The 19412-nt window shown below is 36.4% G+C and overlaps 1 protein-coding gene across 3 annotated transcripts in view; it reads right to left on the bottom strand.

Moving 5' to 3' along the window:
- LOC115218558 (homeobox-containing protein 1-like) overlaps positions 1-19412 on the bottom strand; it is a 218102-nt gene that overhangs the window by 11028 nt on the left and 187662 nt on the right. For 2 of the 3 annotated variants that reach the window (XM_036508150.1, XM_036508148.1), the window contains exons 5-6: positions 5637-5734; positions 2598-2732 (exon numbers count right to left, since the gene is read on the bottom strand). In XM_036508150.1, coding sequence (XP_036364043.1) covers positions 2598-2732; positions 5637-5734 — 233 coding nt within the window. The remainder of the gene's footprint in view (positions 1-2597; positions 2733-5636; positions 5735-19412) is intronic. The other variant, XM_036508149.1, reaches the window with a different exon arrangement.

Below are 19412 nucleotides of genomic sequence, written 5' to 3'. Positions count from 1 at the left end.
GTAGTAAAGAAATAGGTATTTCGTCTGCCGCTACGTTCTGAGTTCAAATTCCGCTGAGGTCGACTCTGCCTTTCATCCTTTCGGGGTCGATTAAATAAGTACCAGTTACACACTGGGGTCGATGTAATCGACTTAATCCGTGTGTCTGTCCATGTTTGTCCCCTCTGTGTTTAGCCCCTTGTGGGTAGTAAAGAAATAGATAATGGTGAATGTAACAGACACTAAGGGATATCTTCAGAGAGACTTTGCCACCTTTTCTTTGGCACCCATCAGTTATGGAGGCCCTCTTGCCATAAATGAAAAAAGCATCTATTTATGGTTAAGGGAATTAAGTCACTGAAAATTAAATTCAGTATCCAGATAAAAGCCAAACAAAAGCTTTCATACATGTGTGTGTAGCCTTGTCTTAACATTTTGTGATGGTTGTAAGTGAGCGTCAATGTCATAGAAGCAATGTTGTGTATTTCCAATCTGCAAAAAGGAAAACATATCTGGCTATATGGAAACATTAGCTTGCTTGGAAACAGGTGAATGTTGGTGACAGGAAGAGCATCTTGCCATAGAAAATCTGTTTCAACAAATTTCATCTGGCCCATGCAAGCATGGAAAAGTGGACATTAGATGACGATGACAACAAGGAAATAAAGAGAACAGGCTCAGTGACAAAATAAAACCAAGTCAGCCTGGACTGATGTGACCATCAAAAGCCATCATTTTTCTATATCATCACCACCATCATCATCATCGTTTAATGTCTGCTTTCCATGCTAGCATGAGTTGGACGATTTTGACTGAGGGCTGGCAAACCAGATGGTTGCACCAGGCACCAATCTTGATTTGGCAGAGTTTCTACAGCTGGATGCCCTTTCTAACGCCAACCACTCCAAGAGTGTAGTGGATGCTTTTTATGTGCCACTGGCACGGGGGCCAGTCAGGCAGTACTGGCAATGACCTCGCTCGAATCCTTTTACACATGCCACCAGCACAGGTGCCAGTAAGGCGAATCTAAGACTATATTTTCCATTGTGTCCTTTTTTATAATTGCAAAATTAGAATTCAGCAATATTTGGCTACTATTTCTAACAGGTCAAACAATCATACAGAGGTTCTTTCACTCTTAAGTTGTAGTGCTGAAATGTCAAAGCTGTTATGTTACTGGACTAGTAATCCCTAGTTTGTGAGTTCAAATAAGTTGCAGGTATTTTTCTGTGTGTAGTAATTCTGAAGGTCTTTTATGGATCTACAGAGATACTCTCTTACTTGCTCCAGCATAGTCTTAGCCCACATGGTTAAAACAAACTAAAACAAATTAGTACTTATAATGTATCTATTACAACAATAAAACACTTATTTCTAAATGCCTTCTTAAAATGTATAAAAGAACAGCCAGCTATCACTCAAGCACAAATATGGTTCCTAATGTCCTTAGGCACCTTCTCCATGGGTTCTATCATATGCAATCACCATTAGACATACTAGTTAAGAATTATCTCTAACGTTTCTGACCCATAAGGCAGTGAGCTGGAAGAATTGTTAGCATGCTGAGTGAAATGCTTAATGGTGTTTTATCTGTTGCTATTGGGTTGTCCAGAAAGTTCGTTCCGATTTGTAGCAGCTTACCTTTCAACTTATTTTAGAACATGGTTGAGTCCATAAAATAGGATTTGACTACACCCCCATTTAGAGCACAGTTTAAGCTATCGTTTCGTGGAAGAAGGTTTATGTTCCTATAACTTGTGTTAATTCTGTAACCTTTTAAAATGGAAGATAAGAAAGTTCATTTTCGGCACTTGGTGCTTTGGGAACCAGACAAAAATTGCTGCAGCTCGGCTGGGATGTGTTACCCCACCCTCCATATCCACCAGATATTGTTCCTTCAGATTTCCACTTATTCAAGTCTCTGCAGAATAGTCTTAATGGTAAAAATTTCAATTCCTTGGATGATGTAAAAAGATACCTTGATGAATTCTTTGCCATGAAACTACCTCAATTCTGGGAAGAGGGTATTTTCAAGTTAAAGGAAAGATGGAGATGCATTGTGCAATGAAATAGTTCATATTTGGTTGATTAAAAATGTAATGGCATTTATTTATTGACCTTTTTCTTTCCTTTAAAAATCGGCACGAACTTTCCAGACAACCCAATATATTCAGAATTCAAGTTCTACTGTGGTCGAATTTGTCTTTTGTCCTTTAGGGGTCAATAAATTAAGTACCAGAGAATCCCTGGGGTTGGTGTAATCAACTAGCCACTCCTCTAAATTGCAGGCCTTGTGCCTATAGTAGAAAGGATTATTATCATTGACTTAGTGGATCATCCAGCTGGAGGGAGAGGGGGCTACATTAGTACTCAGCTAGTATTCATTATAGCTTATTAGACTAAAGTAACATGAACTGAAGTGTCTTGCTCAAGATTACAACACACTACCCAATCCAGAAACTGAACTCATAACCTTAGGTTCATGAGCTGAACACTTTAACCACCAGGCTCTGTATCTTCAATATTTCTTACTAGATTTGATTTTAAGATGTTTACATTGAGAAGAAGACAAGAAACAAACGATGAAAACTTCTTACAAAATTCATGTGAAAACTTACCGTAACTGAACCTAGGTGCCCTGGCTAAGCGCTGCCTATGAGAAACATACCAAGCATACATTGCTCTTCGACAGCGTTCGGACATCTCTGTGAACTCACCACGTAAGTATCGACTAACATAGGATTGGCTGATACCTGCAATGAAATGGAAATGTTGAAAATTGTCTAACAAAACCTGGTCAAGACTTACAATTTGATGTTTAAACAAATAATTCTTAACTTGTATTTGGACATTTTAAGAATAAAGGTTTTTGCCAACATAGCATGGCAGTCCTGGTTTAGATGAATGTTACTGAAATTTAGCCCCAGGAGACATCGTCTCCAGCTGGCTATACGACATGATCTGTGTCCTTATATTGTTTTGAGCTGAGTTGGGGTGCTAGATTCCTTTGCTCAAAAATATAAGGACACAGATCGTGTCATATAGCCAGCTGGAGACGATGTCTCCTGGGGCTAAATTACAGCAACATTTGTCCTAAACCAGGACTGCCATGTTATGTTGGCAAATAATCTTTACTATAAAGTACTGTTGCTGAATATTTCTCATTGTGAGATTTTAAAACAGTAATTTTCTAATTTTAAGAATAGTTTAGTACAATTTGGAATATTTGTTGTATATCTTGACTTTGGGTTGGAATGGTCAAAGGTTTGTAACTGATAGGAATATTAGAACAGAAAGAGAATTTCAGACCAACAGATTTTTGCATAGAATATCAAGCAGAAGGAATGGTAAAACTCTGTCTGGCATGAGTGAATTAACTTTTTAGCATTCAGATTTCTTTATCAAATACATTGCTTATTTATTCACACTGTTTTGAATTAATCACGCAATTATTTTGTAGCATCAAGATTTCAATTGTGTGTTACTATATTTTTAGAATGACATTGTAGGGTAGGTGTGAGAAGTTGGATCTGGTCAGTTTTAATCTAAAACAGATAGAATATTTGGGCCTGACTAAATGCTAATGGGTTAAAGTGTGTTGGATAATTGCAAACAAAATGTTATACTGGTAGTTATTTGTTGCTCCAGCATGGCTGAAGTTTAATGACTGGAGCAAGTAAAACAAAACATATAATCAAAGCATTTCCTAAATTACTCTTTTATTGGTTCCAGCCTGTTGGTTGTGGCCATGCTTGGGCACCTATAAATATTTTATGAGTAGTTACCCAATTCTTAAATTAATTCAAGTGTTAGGAATGCATGGAAGATATTAGGCAAGATTAAAATGGTTAGAAGACTGTTAATTGCTGTTCTGATAATTAGAGATGGCAAATAGCAAATAGAAGATGGGTCTGTCAAGAAAAGAAACTTTTCTTGAGAAATAATTAACATAATTTATAACAACACAATTTGTATAATCAAACACAGAAAACTTAGCATTTTATATATGTTGGTTCGGTGATCAAGTAATCATAACTAGTCTAAATCAATAAATTAATCAATAAATAAAATACTCAAGAGTCAAATGCTGCACCAACTTGACATGCATTTTGTAATAAATACGATCATAAGGTGAAGTGGAATTTCAGTTCCAATCATTATGGATCAATAATTGAAGTATACTAAATGTATTTGGTGCTACTAAATACACTGAATGAACCACCGAGACTAAGTACATTAAATGCAACAATGCAACTAACTCTATTTTGGACGGTTCTTAATACTCACCCTCACCCCTACCCCATTGTCTGAACTACTGAATCATGAGTTCAAGACGTATATATGATCCTCTATAAACACCGCTTTTGATAATTTGGAGACCACAACCAAAAGATTGGAAAAATCTTCACTGCAAAATGATGCATTCATCATCATCATCATCACCACCATCATCATCATCATCATCATTATCCTCAGCACCATTGTCAACCTCATCATCATTGTCATCATCAGCTTATGAGCCAGTAGACTAGATCTCAACATCCATTGTCTGCTTCAGCAAGGTTTCCCTGGCTGGATGCTCTTCATAACACCAACCACTTTACATAGGGTATTGGGTACATTTAACATGGCACCAGCATTAGTGAAGTCTCCATATAATTCACAAGACAAAACCGTGCCACCCTCAACTAAGTGTGGGTGTAGTATTGAAGTACAGTAATTTGACAATTTTCCCTCACAGCTGCATACATGTCTGTGATGTTTTTCTCCGTTCCACCCATTGTGGATCTCTGAGAACATTCGTCAATATCTACATTTATTTGGCCATCTTGGAAACGTCTGAACCACTCGTACACTTGTGTGTGGCTCATACACTCCTCTCCATACACTTTCTGCAACTCTGAGCAGGTCTAGGCCTCTGAGCAGGTATCGCCAAGACAACTTTCTCTGTCATGGTCAATGATCACATGCTACACACCTTCCTTCCAAGCATTGCTGTAAATAGCAGGAGTGAGCCAGAACGTTAAAATTTAGTGCGTATGCACAGCAGAGTTCAAGGTCAATCTGTGCCAAGCGGCTTCACTCTGCATGCTTTAGCTTTGTTACTATGGCAACAGTCTGGATACTTATTGATCAGACCTTAGATAGATAGATAGATAGATAGATAGATAGATAGATAGATAAATAGATAGATATAGATAGATAGATAGACAGATAGACTGATAGATAGATTGATAGATAGATAGATAGATAGATAGATAGATAAATAGATAGATAGATAGATAGATAGATAGATAAATAGATAGACATAGATAGATAGATAGATAGATAGATAGATAGATAGATAATAGATAGATAGATATAGATAGATAGATAGATAGATAGATAGATAGATAGATAGATAGATAGATAGATAGATAGATAGATAGACAGTTGTAGAGAGTAAGGCAGTTAAACAGAACATCAGACAGATCAATAGATATATAGATGAATAGAAAGACTGACAGCCAGATAGATAGATAGGAACATAAAGATAGACAAACAGATCAACAGACAGCTATATATGTTATTAGTTATTTTGTTAAAAATGCACATAAAAAAATTACAGCAAGTAACAATAATTAACGACACAAGAATAATGAAAAATTGTTTATTACCTGTCATGGCAGCTATCTGAGACTGTTTAAGACCTACTCGATTCACAAAAGCTTTGATTTCTTCATACATTTTGGTCATTCCTTGCCTGGAATCAAGACTGTGTATTATTTAAAATCAATAAACAAAACATGGAAATATTCTGTATGGAAGAAAAAAAACCCAACACAACAGAACTTATTGATAACTTACTAGTGTGACACAGTAGTAATGTGGTGATGAAAGTTTTCACAATACCATAATTGAAAGTTACCTTGGGGATCATTAAGAATGACATGTTTATCATAATACATTGTTTATGTAAACAACAAACCTCAGGAGCTAATAATTTTTTGATATACATTCACTTTCTGTCGAATGTGTGCATTTATATGTTTCAAATGTTTTGTCTTCTGATCACAAGCGTATAAATATATCCATCCATGTTTCTGTCCCTACTAAAACACACGCACGACAACTTCTGTAAAGTAGTTGGTATTAGGAAGTGTATCCAGCAATAGGAACAATACCGAACTGGATGTCGCTCAAATTGACGGAGCAATGCTGGAGAGAGTGGAGGCCAACTTCCAAGAACGTCTTCAGAAATGCATCAACGGAAACAGACACCACACGATGGATGCTGTTTTCCACACTTGATTTGACAAATACTAATTCAATACAAACACAGTGGTGTCAATAAAATGTTTGCAGCTAAACTTAATGATTTTGTGAATTTCAAAAACACCCCTCCTCTCTGTCCCACCCTGAATATAGAACAATCCACAACTAACAGATGTATATACTATACAGGGTGAAGGTGCATGGCTTAGTGGTTAGGGTATTCAGCTCACGATTGTAAGGTCATGATTTCAATTACCAGTGATGCATTGTGTCCTTAAACAAGTCACTTTATTTCATGTTGCTCCAGTCCACTCAGCTGGCAAAAACAAGTAGTACCTGTAATTCAAAGGCCCAGCCTTGTCACACGCTGAATCGTCCTGAGAACTACATTAAGGGTACACATGTCTGTGGAGTACTCAGCCACTTGCATGTTAATTTCATGAGCAGGCTGTCCACTGATTGGATCAACTGGAACCCTCATCGTCATAACTGTCAGAGTGCCATACTATACAGGATATCCCACAGTAAAAGACTATCATCATCATCATCATCATTTAATGTCCATTGTCCATGCTGGCATGGGTTGGACGGTTTGACCAGGCTGGCACACTGGAAGGCTGTACCAGACTCCAGTCTGATTTGGCATGGTTTTCCACAGCTGGATGCCCTTCTTAACACCAATCCCTCCAAGAGTGCAATGGGTGTTTTTATGTGCCACCAGCACAGCTGCCAATTTGCATGACACCAGGGTGCTTTTACGTGCCACTGGCACGGGTGCCAATTTGCGTGACACCAGGGTGCTTTTATGTGCCACTGGCATGGGTGCCAATTTGCGTGACACCAGGGTGCTTTTACGTGCCACTCGCACGGATGCCAATTTGCATGACACCAGGATGCCTTTACATGCCACTGGCATGGATGCCAATTTGCGTGACACCAGTATCTGTCACAAGTGTGATTCTGCTTGACTTGATGGGTCTTGTACTATAATATAAAACAGCCCACAAAAATAAGACAACTATAAGACAAACCAACCAACAAAGTACACAAGATACTAATGTGTTTTATATAAAGCAGACCACAAATAATAAGAGATGACTGTTTATAGAACAAACCACAAAACATGAGAGTGTACTAAGTATAAGATATTAATGCATTAATACTAAATATAAAACAAATCATAAATACTAAGAGACTGAATGGAATCAATGTGAAAATACAAACATCAAACAATGATTATCAGCTAAAACCAGACAGATGCATAACATATTTAAAGTTTTCTATAAATGGTCTAGACAAGTTGTTTCTAAATGAAATGGAATTCCTCAACATTATTACACACTAAAAACAGTCTATATGCGACATGAACTTTTTATTTATTTAACCCTTTCGTTACTAACCCGGCCAAAACCGGCTCTGGCTCTGTAGTACAAATGTCTTGTTTCCATAAATTTTGCATCAAAATATACCACCACACCTTAGTCACAATTCATGTTTCTAACACTAGCTTAATGATAACTAAGTTATTTTACTAAATTCTTTGTTATATTTAAAATAATTGAAAGCAACACAGAGCATCTCAAAATAAATACGGTAACGAAAGGGTTAAAAGGCATGGTCATGGCTACGGATAAAGACATAGCTGTGTGGTTAAGAAGTTCACGTTACAACCATGTGGCTTTGAGTTCAATCCTAGTGTGTGGATTTTTCTTTTTTTTTTCAAAGGTATAGACATGGCTATAAGGAGACATAGATATGTTGTTAAGTTTGTTTTACAACCTCATGGGTTTCGGTTCAATCTCACTGTACAGTAAAATGTCTTCTATTTTAGAGCTCTGGGTCAACAAAAGCTTTGAGAGTGGATATGGGTAAAAGAAATTAAGAAAAGCTTCTGTGTGTGTGTGTGTGTGTGTGTGTGTGTGTGTGTGCATGCGTGTGTATGCACGTATATGTAAGAAGGAGAGTAGGAGAAGGGGTGTGGGGAAAAGGGGAGTAGGAAGAGGAGAGTATAAGAAAAGGAGTAGTAGGAAGAGGAGGTGAAAATGTAAGTGGTGTTGGTGGTGATGGTAAATTTAAATTAATGTATTTTATGCTTCAAATAGGGATACAGTGTCCCCTTATTCAAAGCTACACAGGCAAATAAATATGTTACTGGTAATTTCTAGTTAGCATTAAAAAAAATAAAATGAAGCTAACTAGAAATAATTAAGCGACAAGGAGAAAATGAAATAATATTAATCAATGATAAATATTAATTAATTAAAAAATAATAATACTCATTGATTAATATCATTTAATTAGTTCGGCAAGTACGAGAAAGAGAGAGAGACAGAGAAAGAAGGGGGAAGGAGAAGAGAAAGAGAGAGACCAAACAATTCTGAATTGTTACATGTGTGGCTTCACGAGCTTAAAAGCACCATGGAAACTTTTAAATAGTTAAAATTATACAAATCAATACACAGCTTGCTTTTATTGAGGAGAATGAGTACTGGTGTCAGGTTTTGATGGTTCAGCGTATCTTATCTTGAACGTGAAGAGAGGGGGAGACGAGGAACATATTGATGTTAACAACCAAACTTGAGGAATTTAAAAAATTCCAAACCTCAAAAGGACACAAAATTGGGAAATAGACCATAATTGTATTTTCACTTCAACAGAAACGCACACATGCATGTGCACACACACACACAAAACACACATCTGCACATGCACACACACACATGCATAGGAGTAAAAAATAAATGAAGAGAAGAAGAAGGAAGTATGCGGGAAGATCACCCAATATTAGTTGCCAAACTGACTAGTCAAAACAGGGCCTATAATACATAAATCAAATTTCTCAGATTAAGCAGTATAGCCAATAATAATAATAATAATAATAATAATGATAATAATAATAATAATAATAATAATAATATAAAAAAATAATAATAAAAATAATAGTAATAATAAAAATACAAAAAAAATATGAACAGAAGGGGGGAAAAATTTTTCATTTTTTTTTTGTGTGTTTCCTTTCTTGGAAGATAAAGACATTGATGTCAAAACAACAATTAATTATTCACTAGAAGGAAATTATTTCAATCAATCTACTCTACTAATTGAATTGATCAAAGAAAATTAATTAGAATTAAAACTAGTTTATTTTCTGCTGAAAACAACTCTGCATAATAGAATAATTAACCTTGTCTATTCTCGCAAAAATTCTTTGTTGTTTCAGGATTCACTTGCTACAAAAATTAGACGGGAGTTTGGTATAATTTCATTTATTTATAGAATAATTATTGTTTAGGGGTTTTACATAATTTTCTATTTTATATATATATATATATAAATGATGTATGTGTGTGCATATAAGTATATATATAAATATGTAAATAAATTATATATATATATGTATAAGGAGAGTGGCACACTGTAAGGTGGTTGGCATTAGGAAGGGCATCCAGCTGTAGAAATCACGACAAAGCAGGCAGTGGAGCACAATGCAGTCCTCAGACCCACTGGATTCTGTCAAACCGTCCAACTTGTGTCGGTGTGGAACATGGACATTAAATAATAACCATGATGGAAGTGGTGGTGATAAATGTATGTATGTATATACATACACACATATATATATATATTTACATGTATATATATATATATACATGTATATATATATATAACTGGCCATCGTGCCAAACTGGCCCTCGTGCCGAACTGGCCCTCGTACCAACTGGCCCTCGTGCCGTTGGCACGTGATAGCACCCATACACTCTCGGGGTGGTTGGCGTTAGGAAGGGCATCCAGCTGTAGAAACTCTGCCAGATCAGATTGGAGTCTGGTTCGCCAGACCCCAGTCAAATCGTCCAACCCATGTTAGCATGGAAAGCGGACGTTAAATGATGATGATATATATATATACATATACATACATACATACAAACATACATACATACATACATACACACATATATATACATATATATATATATATATATATACTAGCAGTATCGCCCGGCGTTGCTCGGGTTTGTAAGGGAAATAATTATATAAGCATTTTTAGAGATGTAAAGTATAATAGCCATCTCAATATGGCTAACCACAAAGGGGGAGGGGTGTTACTGTAGCTTTTTACGTTCTGAGATTTAATAATAAATTTTAGAGAGTTACTTCCCTTATATATGTCAAAAATGGATTAAAAATGGGAAAAATTGATGGTAAATTTTTTTTAAAATCGTAGACTCATCGTAGACGCACGCTAATACCCAGAAGGGCTCGATATGAATCACGACTATAAGATACCCGGTTTTGGTTAAACTGCACCGCAAAATGTGGGAGTAGTTAGGAATCTAAATCGTAGGAGACAGACACACAACCTCACTTTTATATATAAAGATTTCCTCTATTTACATAATATTGAGGTCTCTTTCTTTCTTTTGTTATCTTACTGTTTTTACCAATATACATATATATATATATATATATATAAATATATATATAGTTACAGAGATGTACTTGCATAGCAAGTGACTTGATCTGAGATCGTGTGCTGGAACGAAAACAGTTGCAGCGTTGAAGGTGTTTATAAGCCATTTAAGAAACACACAAAAACCGTTAGATTCACTTCAACATTTAAATTTAATTTGTCAAAATATTTTCGTCGCTTTGAGACCGCGACCTGTTAGCACGATATTTTTGTCAGTGAACAGGTCGCGGTCTGAAAGCGACGAAAATATTTTGGCAAATTAAATTTAAATGTTGAAGTGAATGTAACGGTTTTTGTGTGTTTCTTAAATGGCTTACAAACACCTTCCACGCTGCAATATATATATACACACATATATATATATGTATGTATGTATGTATGTGTGTATATGTGTATGCATGTATGTGTGTATGTGTGCGTGTCTGTGCTTGTGATTGTTCTCCACCACTGCTTGACAACAAATGTTGTTTTGTTTACATCCCTGTCACCTAGTGGTTTGACAAAGGAAACAGATAGAATAAGTACAATGCTTACAAAAATAAAACTGGAGTTGATTCATTAAACTACAATTCTTCAAGGCATTGCCCCAGCATGGCCACAGACCAATGGCTGGAAAAAGCAGAAGAATAAAAGAATACATTCTCTGCTTTGGTCTTATGTTCAAGGCATGAGAAAGCTTGAGTTTACATGAGAAGGCCTAACAGACCTGGTAGAAACAGCAGCCAAATCTCCCTCAAATCACACCTTACTGTCTTATGTATGTATATATATATGAGCCAATGAGGGGGACCTCTACATGGTAGCTAGACCTGGTAGAAATAGCAGCCAAATTTCCTCCAAATCACACCTTACTGTCTTATCTATGTATATATGTATGTATGAGCCTATGAGGGAGACCCCTACATGGCAGCTAGACCTGGTAGAAACAGCAGCCAAATTTCCCCCAAATCACACCTTACTGTCTTATCTATGTATATATGTATGTATGAGCCTATGAGGGAGACCCCTACATGGCAGCTAGACCTGGTAGAAATAGCAGCCAAATTTCCCCCAAATCACACCTTACTGTCTTATCTATGTATATATGTATGTATGAGCCTATGAGGGAGACCCCTACATGGCAGCTAGACATGGTAGAAATAGCAGCCAAATCTCCCTCAAATCACACCTTACTGTCTTATCTTTCTGCTACTTGGATATAGGTGTTATATTCGTTGTAAAAAACTTTCCTGTCACACACTCACGCACACGCACACACACACACACGCACCCTCACACACACACACGCGCACACCCACACACACCCACTCACACACACGCACGTTAGCTTACAATTTTATTTATATATTTGCGTGTCTATGTGTTGAAAGAGGAAGTGGGAGGCAGAGTGAAAGAATCACTCACTACAGTAAGTCAATTACTTTCATTTTATTCGTTGCCCACTGTGTGTGTGCGTTTGCGTGTGCTGTAAACCAGACTAAGAAAAGCATTTGACACACACACCAGAATGTGAGTTTTCTGTAAATTTTGCTTAATTGGAGTTTAAATTTTAAAAACTGGACCTGGCATGACGCGATGCATTGTACTCTTAAAAATGCAAGGTAAATTGTAATTGAAGAAATCCTATATTGTAGATTTGTATAACTCCCAAAGGGAGGCAGATAAAATCTGCCTTTTATAATAAGAGATATATACATATAGAAATTGACATTTGGTGCATGAGGGAGTTTGATGCTGCTGCCCTCAACTGCACCTCCTGCTGTGAAGTTGGTTCATCTGGACACTTGGCAGTAATAGGTCCAGTTTCATTTTGAAGACACCTACATCCACCCCATACATATACATACATATATATATATATCATGGATTCTTCCCTCATTAGACGGAGTATCAGGGTTCTGCAATTTCTTGCTGAACAAGCACACAGATGATTTGTTTATATTGATCAAATGCTTGTGTTCACATAAGGTCATTCCCTCCATCAAATCGACATTACTCCTCCACCCCCACCTCCTACACAAATATTCTAACAAATTAATTAGTTCATCAAATACAAATATTTAGCAATCATTAAACTTTGTTACAGTTATATATTTTTTGAAAGATTCATGATTTGAGAACGTGTCGAAACAGATGGCGTTATACTTGGGGACGGTCATCTTTTGCCAATTAAATACAAGCACTAATTATTTGATCTTCACTTCAGTTTTATTATTATTAATAATGTCATTAGACATTCTGTGACTTCATCAGTGACTCTCTGTCCCATGTGTCTCATTAAACTGCTTGCTGATAAAAAGTTTATATTTCAGTAGCTTATCAGTGTACACATCAGGATGTCCACCTTTCATACAAAATACTTGAAAATATAAAATGCACAAATATTGTTTTTTCCAGTGGAATAACCCAGTAAACCCTGCTGAAATAATCCTACAGAAAAGAGATGATCTTTAAGTCAAGTACACATTGGATGTGTTTTATTTTAGCTATGCCCTAGACTGGCTGCATGTTGTGTGACACAGTGTCAGAAGTGAAAGGTCAACGGGCTAAACACACCTGACAGGTCATGCATCACCCCCCCACACACACACACACTCCATGAAGCATTGAGTGTTTTCATGAAGGGCAATGTCCAGATATGCTGTTTCCAGTGTGCTAAGTAGTTTCAGTCAGGATCATAAGGCGGAGAGCTGGCAGAAACGTTAGAATGCCGAGCGAAATGCGTAGCCATATTTCGTCTGCAGTTACGTTCTGAGTTCAAATTCCGCCAAGGTCGACTTTGCCTTTCAGCCTTTCGGGGTCAATAAATTAAGTACCGGTTATGCACTAGGGTCAATGTAATCGACTTAATCCGTATGTCTGTCCTTGTTTGTCCCCTCTATGCAAGAGAAAATACAGAGGTACATGAGTTGTGAAAACACTGGAATTTTGAAGTAACCACAACCAACTACTTTTCAATAGTGGACTGTTAGGTTTAGTAAATAGTATTTATTAAAAGAAATAGAATAGAAAAAAAAACTTTGTTAATCTTTTAGCATTAAGATTACTGAGTCAAATGTAATACTTATTTATTCCTATTGTTTTGAATTAATTATACGTTATCTTATATCTTTGAAAATTTGATGATATAATGGTATATTTTCAGAATGATATTAGGGTAGGTATGAGAGGCCAGATCAGGCCAGTCTGAGCATAAAACAGGAAGAATAATTGGGGGTGGATATGGCCAGTTTAAATGCTAATGGGTCAGATATGTTGTTTGGAAGTCTTGTCTACCAAATATACTTTAATAACAAATAATACATTGTCTGTTTATGCTATCCAACCATTTTATAATATACTAGCAGTATCGCCCGGCGTTGCTCAGGTTTGTAAGAGAAATAACTATAAAGCATTTTCAGAGAGTTATAGCCAAAAAATAGCAAAAAAATGGGAAAAAAATGATGGTAAATTTTTTTGCGAGTTAAAAAAGGTGGAGTTGCGTCCCCTAGACGGTCTGTGGTTTGGGTTTCTGATTCTCGACCCCATGTCGAATTTATCGATTTTTTTCAGAACTGGGGGAACTTTTCAAAATTTTCGCTGCGTTAGTTTTGAATTATGACATTGGGCTATGTGTGTGTCAAGTTTCATCAGAATCGGTTGAAAGCCGTGGTCAGAGTGAGGGTACGAGAAAACAGACACACAGAAAACGCACAGACAAACTGCCGTTTATATAGAGAGAGATTCTTCACAAGGGGTACACCAACACTGCTGGATATGACAGAAGGGTATATTAGAAGATAAATAGAATTTCTGGCCTAAATAGTTAAACAGTTTTACTCTTTTACTTGTTTCAGTCATTTGGCTGTGGCCATGCTGGAGCACCGCCTTTAGTCGAGCAAATCGACCCCAGGACTTATTCTTTGTAAGCCTAGTACTTATTCTATCGGTCTCTTTTGCCGAACTGCTAAGTTACGGGGACGTAAACACACCAGCATCGGTTGTCAAGCGATGTTGGGGGGGGGACAAACACACACACACACACACATATACATATATACGACAGGTTTCTTTCAGTTTCCGTCTTCCAAATCCACTCACAAGGCTTTGGTTGGCCCAAGGCTATAGTAGAAGACACTTGCCCAAGGTTCCACGCAGTGGGACTGAACCTGGAACCATGTGGTTAGTAAGCAAGCTACTTACCACACAGCCACTCCTACGCCTATAGTTTAAGCAATCTTTTCAAAATACTTCTATTTTTAAAGGTATTTTCATATTTTATTTTTTGTTTTAACTTGGTTGAATACTTTGTACTCCAAAGAAATATAACCCAGCTTATATGAAAAATATAAAAGACCAAATGTGACCTTAGGCATTATTGCCAACAATGATCTGCATTGGACAAACTGCATATCTGCAAATCATCAAAAACATTGAAGGTATCTAAGCATCACTCAGTTGCAAGCTGGCCAGCTCACTGGCAGAACCATTAGCACGCTGGGCGAAATGCATAGCTGTATTTCGTCTGCCGTTACGTTCTGAGTTCAAATTCCGCCGAGGTCGACTTTGGCTTTCATCCTTTCGGGGTCAATTAAATAAGTACCAGTTACGCACTGGGGTCGATATAATCAACTTAATCCCTTTGTCTGTCCTTGTTTGTCCCCTCTGTGTTTGGTCCCTTGTAGTCTATAAAGAAACATATGTGAAGTTATATATTGCTATGTGTATCCATACTTGCAGTTTGCATCTCCAGCCTAGAACCCCATTCTTGTTCAGAATATAGATCTTTGGAAGCTATCCAGAGATGCGCAACCAGACAAATACCTTCAGTTAGTTCCCATATCTTGAATGTCTTGGTTATCTAGGCATTGACACATGAAAGCTCTGGTGTCTAGCAGTTGAGTTGGTAGAAAGAAGTCTACAAGATTATCAGCCACCTTCCTAACAACAAATTTCACCATCATTTTGAATTCTCTATCATCCATTACCACACTTATAGAATCAGTAAACAGTACAGCCCCCATGATTTTTGGAAACATTTTTTTAATGCTCTTTATATATGTACGAGCAAAACGCACTCCGTCCAATGTATGGTGCTGAGTTGTCAAACATTTAAACCAAATTTTCTCAAAACAACTTGTCCGACCGTCCCATAGGCCTCCCCTTTGAGAAACACTGATTTAACCTAAATTTAAGACACCAGCAAAAGAAGAAATAAAGATAGACTTTTTTCTATTCCAAAGAAAAACGATTTTCCACGGCTTTATCGACTGCATTTTCACCTGGAATCGTTTTTTGTAATTTTTTCAAGACTTATACACGCCCTAATACCGTCGGTATCTACATATCAAATTTGAGCGCAATCGGATGGAGGATGCCCGAGATCTGAGAAGATACTCAGACAGACAGAACAGATTTTATATAAGAGATTGGTAGTCCGTCAGTGTCCGACAATGACAAAGCCTGTATTCTCAGTAATGAGAGTGTATGTGACTCCACAGTCAATAAAAAAAATATCAGTTGAGCACTGGAGTCAGTGTAATTGATTTATCCCTACCCTGAAACTGTTGGACTTGAGCCAAAATTTGAAATCATTATTATTATTATTATTATTATTATTATTATTATTATTATTATTATTTAAGGTGGTGAGCAGGCTGAATCGTTATCATGCTGGGCAAAATGTTTAGTGGCATTTCGTCCATCTTTATGTTCTGAGTTTAAATTCTGTTGAGGTCGACTTTGTCTTTCATCCTTTTGGGGTCGATAAATTGAGTACCAGTTGAGTACTGGGGCCGATGTAATCGACTAGTCCCCTTCCACCAACTTTCAAGCCTTGTGCTTATACTCTTTTACTCTTTTACTCATTTCAGTCTTTTGACTGCGGCCATGCTGGAGTACCGCCTTTAGTCGAGCAAATCGACCTCAGGACTTATTCTTTGGAAGCCTAGTACTTATTCTATTGGTCTCTTTTGCCAAACCACGAAGTGACGGGGACATAAACACACCACCATTGGTTGTCAAGCGATGTTGGGGAGACAAACACAGACACACAAACATATATATATATATATGTATATGTCGTATATACATATATACGACAGGCTTCGGTCGGCCCGAGGCTATAGTAGAAGACACTTGCCCAAGGTGCCACACAGTGGGAATGAACCCGGAACCATGTGGTTGGTAAGCAAGCTACTTACCACACAGCCACTCCTGCGCCTATAGTAGAAAAGATTATTATTATTATTAGTAGTAGTAGTAGTAGAAGTAATCGCTGGTGTCCAGAACGGTGCCCAGGATGTAGTTTGTTCTCCTTACTGAACCTGTTTCACATTGATAAAACTTTCTCATTAAAATGAAATTAAATAATATTTCATAGCGGTTCTTTATTTTTCCTTTTTGTTTCGGTCATGACTGACAACACTATCCTAATGAACTATTTCAAATGATTACTTTAAATTTTTTTTTCTAATAAATGACATTTGAATGCAAAAAAAGCACCTCAAAATAAATAAATGATTAAATAAATAAAAGCAACACTGAATTTGCAAAATATATTTGTTAACCAACGTAAAGTATAAGCAGTCTAACAAATAATGTGCTAAAACAGATATTATAATGAATTATTGTGTGGACATTGTTGTAAGTCTAAAAATAGACCTTTAATTATGGTCATATGATCATAGAAAATTCAATAAACTGATTTCTTCTCACAAGCCTAAAAGAAAGAACATAAATTTGTTTTGCTTGAATCAATAAAAATCTACTTAAAACAGTTAGATTGGCTAATAACTGTTGTGACCTGTTTAAAAACACAGATTGTCCCTACAAATACATTAGCATTACAGAGATAACACTATTTAAATATGACCGAATATATATATACATATATATATATATATACATATACATACATACACATATATATATATATATATATACATATACATACATACATATATATATATACATATACATACATACATATATATATATATATATATATACATATACATACATACATATATATATATATATATATACATATACATACATACATATATATATATATATATATATATATATATATATATATATATATATATATATACATATAAATATATAGTTAATCCAAACATGAAAACACAACAATGCAAGGACGTGGAACAAATATAGTATTATTGGATGCTCAGGAAAGAAGGAAAGAAGGAGGGTTTAACGTTTCGAGCGGAGCTCTTCGTCGGAAACATAGGAGCAGGAAAGATCCAGAGAAGGGAAGACAGAGGAAAAAAAATCGCCAACGGTACATATGCGGTCACATTTTGAATAAATATATATGAATATATATATATATATAAAAGAATGGTCTTTAGTTAGACAAGGAGTGTAAAAAGAAAACAAAAAAAAACAGAACAAAAACAATCTCTTACAGATATGAAAGTACCAACTAAAGCTCAAAGCCACAGGTTCAAATTGAGTCTGATTGCATTCTAAGCGCGTGCTTATCGGTTGTAGTAGTAGTAATAATGATAGTAATAATGACTTCAGAGTTTGACACAAGGCCAGCAATTTCAGGGAAGGGGATAAGTTGATTTTATCGACCCCAGTTGAACTGGTTCTTATTCTATTGACTCCTAAAGGATGAAAAGCAAAGTTGACCTCAGCGGAATTTGAACTCAGAATGCAAAGACAAACGAAATGCCGCTAAGCATTTTACTCAACGTACTAACGATCCAACTAGCTCATCGCCTTAATAATAATAATAATAATAATAATAATAATAATAATAATAATAATAATAATAATAACAATAATAATAATATTTTTTGCTCTAGGCACAAGGCCCGAAATTTTTTGGGAGGGGGGGAGCAGTCAATTAGATTAATCCCCAGTACGCAACTGGTACTTAATTTATCAACTCCAAAAGGATGAAATGCAAAGTTGACCTCAGCGAAATTTGAACCTAGAATGTAAAGACAGATGAAATGCCGCGAAGAGTTTTGTCCAGTGTACTTATAATTCAAAGAGCTCACTGCTTTAATAATACTACTACTAATAATGATAATGATAATAATAGTAATAATAATAATAACTAGTCTGTAGTTGTAGGGAGACTATAACTGTCATCCCAGTAGTTGTAGGGACACTCAGAGCACTAACAACCAAGTTCCATAAAATATGTTAGAGAAATTGGAATTGACAATGAGGACAGAGCATGCTCAAAAAACTGCTCCGTTGGGGGTGAGCTAGGATTTTGAGATTGGTACTTGGCTGTTGAGTATCTTCCATGAAACTTAACACTTAAGTTATAAGTCGTATAACTCTTGGAAAGGGACCTTTGTCAACAGGATGCTGTCCAATCTCACAGAATTAACCAGAGCAAGTAAGGTCAAGGGCTCTCTGAGAAGTAAAATGCAATAATAAAATCAATAATAATCCTTTCTCCTTGAGGCACAAGGCCTCAGATCTGTGGGGAGGGGACAAGTTGATTACATTGACCCCCAGTGTTTCACTGGTACTTAATTTATCAACTCCGAAAGGATGAAGGGCAAAGTTGACCTTGGCAGAATTTGAACTCAGAATGTATCATCGATGGGTAAAATACTACTACGCATTTCACCTGGCACCCCACCTCCTTGTAATGTCCACTTTTCTTTACTTGCATGGGTCAGAAGGAATTTACTGATGCAGATTTCCTATGATCAGAAGCCATTTTAGTTGCCAA

The sequence above is a fragment of the Octopus sinensis genome, linkage group LG13, assembly GCF_006345805.1.
Source record: "Octopus sinensis linkage group LG13, ASM634580v1, whole genome shotgun sequence".
Taxonomy (NCBI): Eukaryota; Metazoa; Mollusca; class Cephalopoda; order Octopoda; family Octopodidae; genus Octopus; species Octopus sinensis.
Note: the sequence above shows the minus strand (reverse complement) of the source record. Positions and strands in the feature narration are given on the sequence as shown.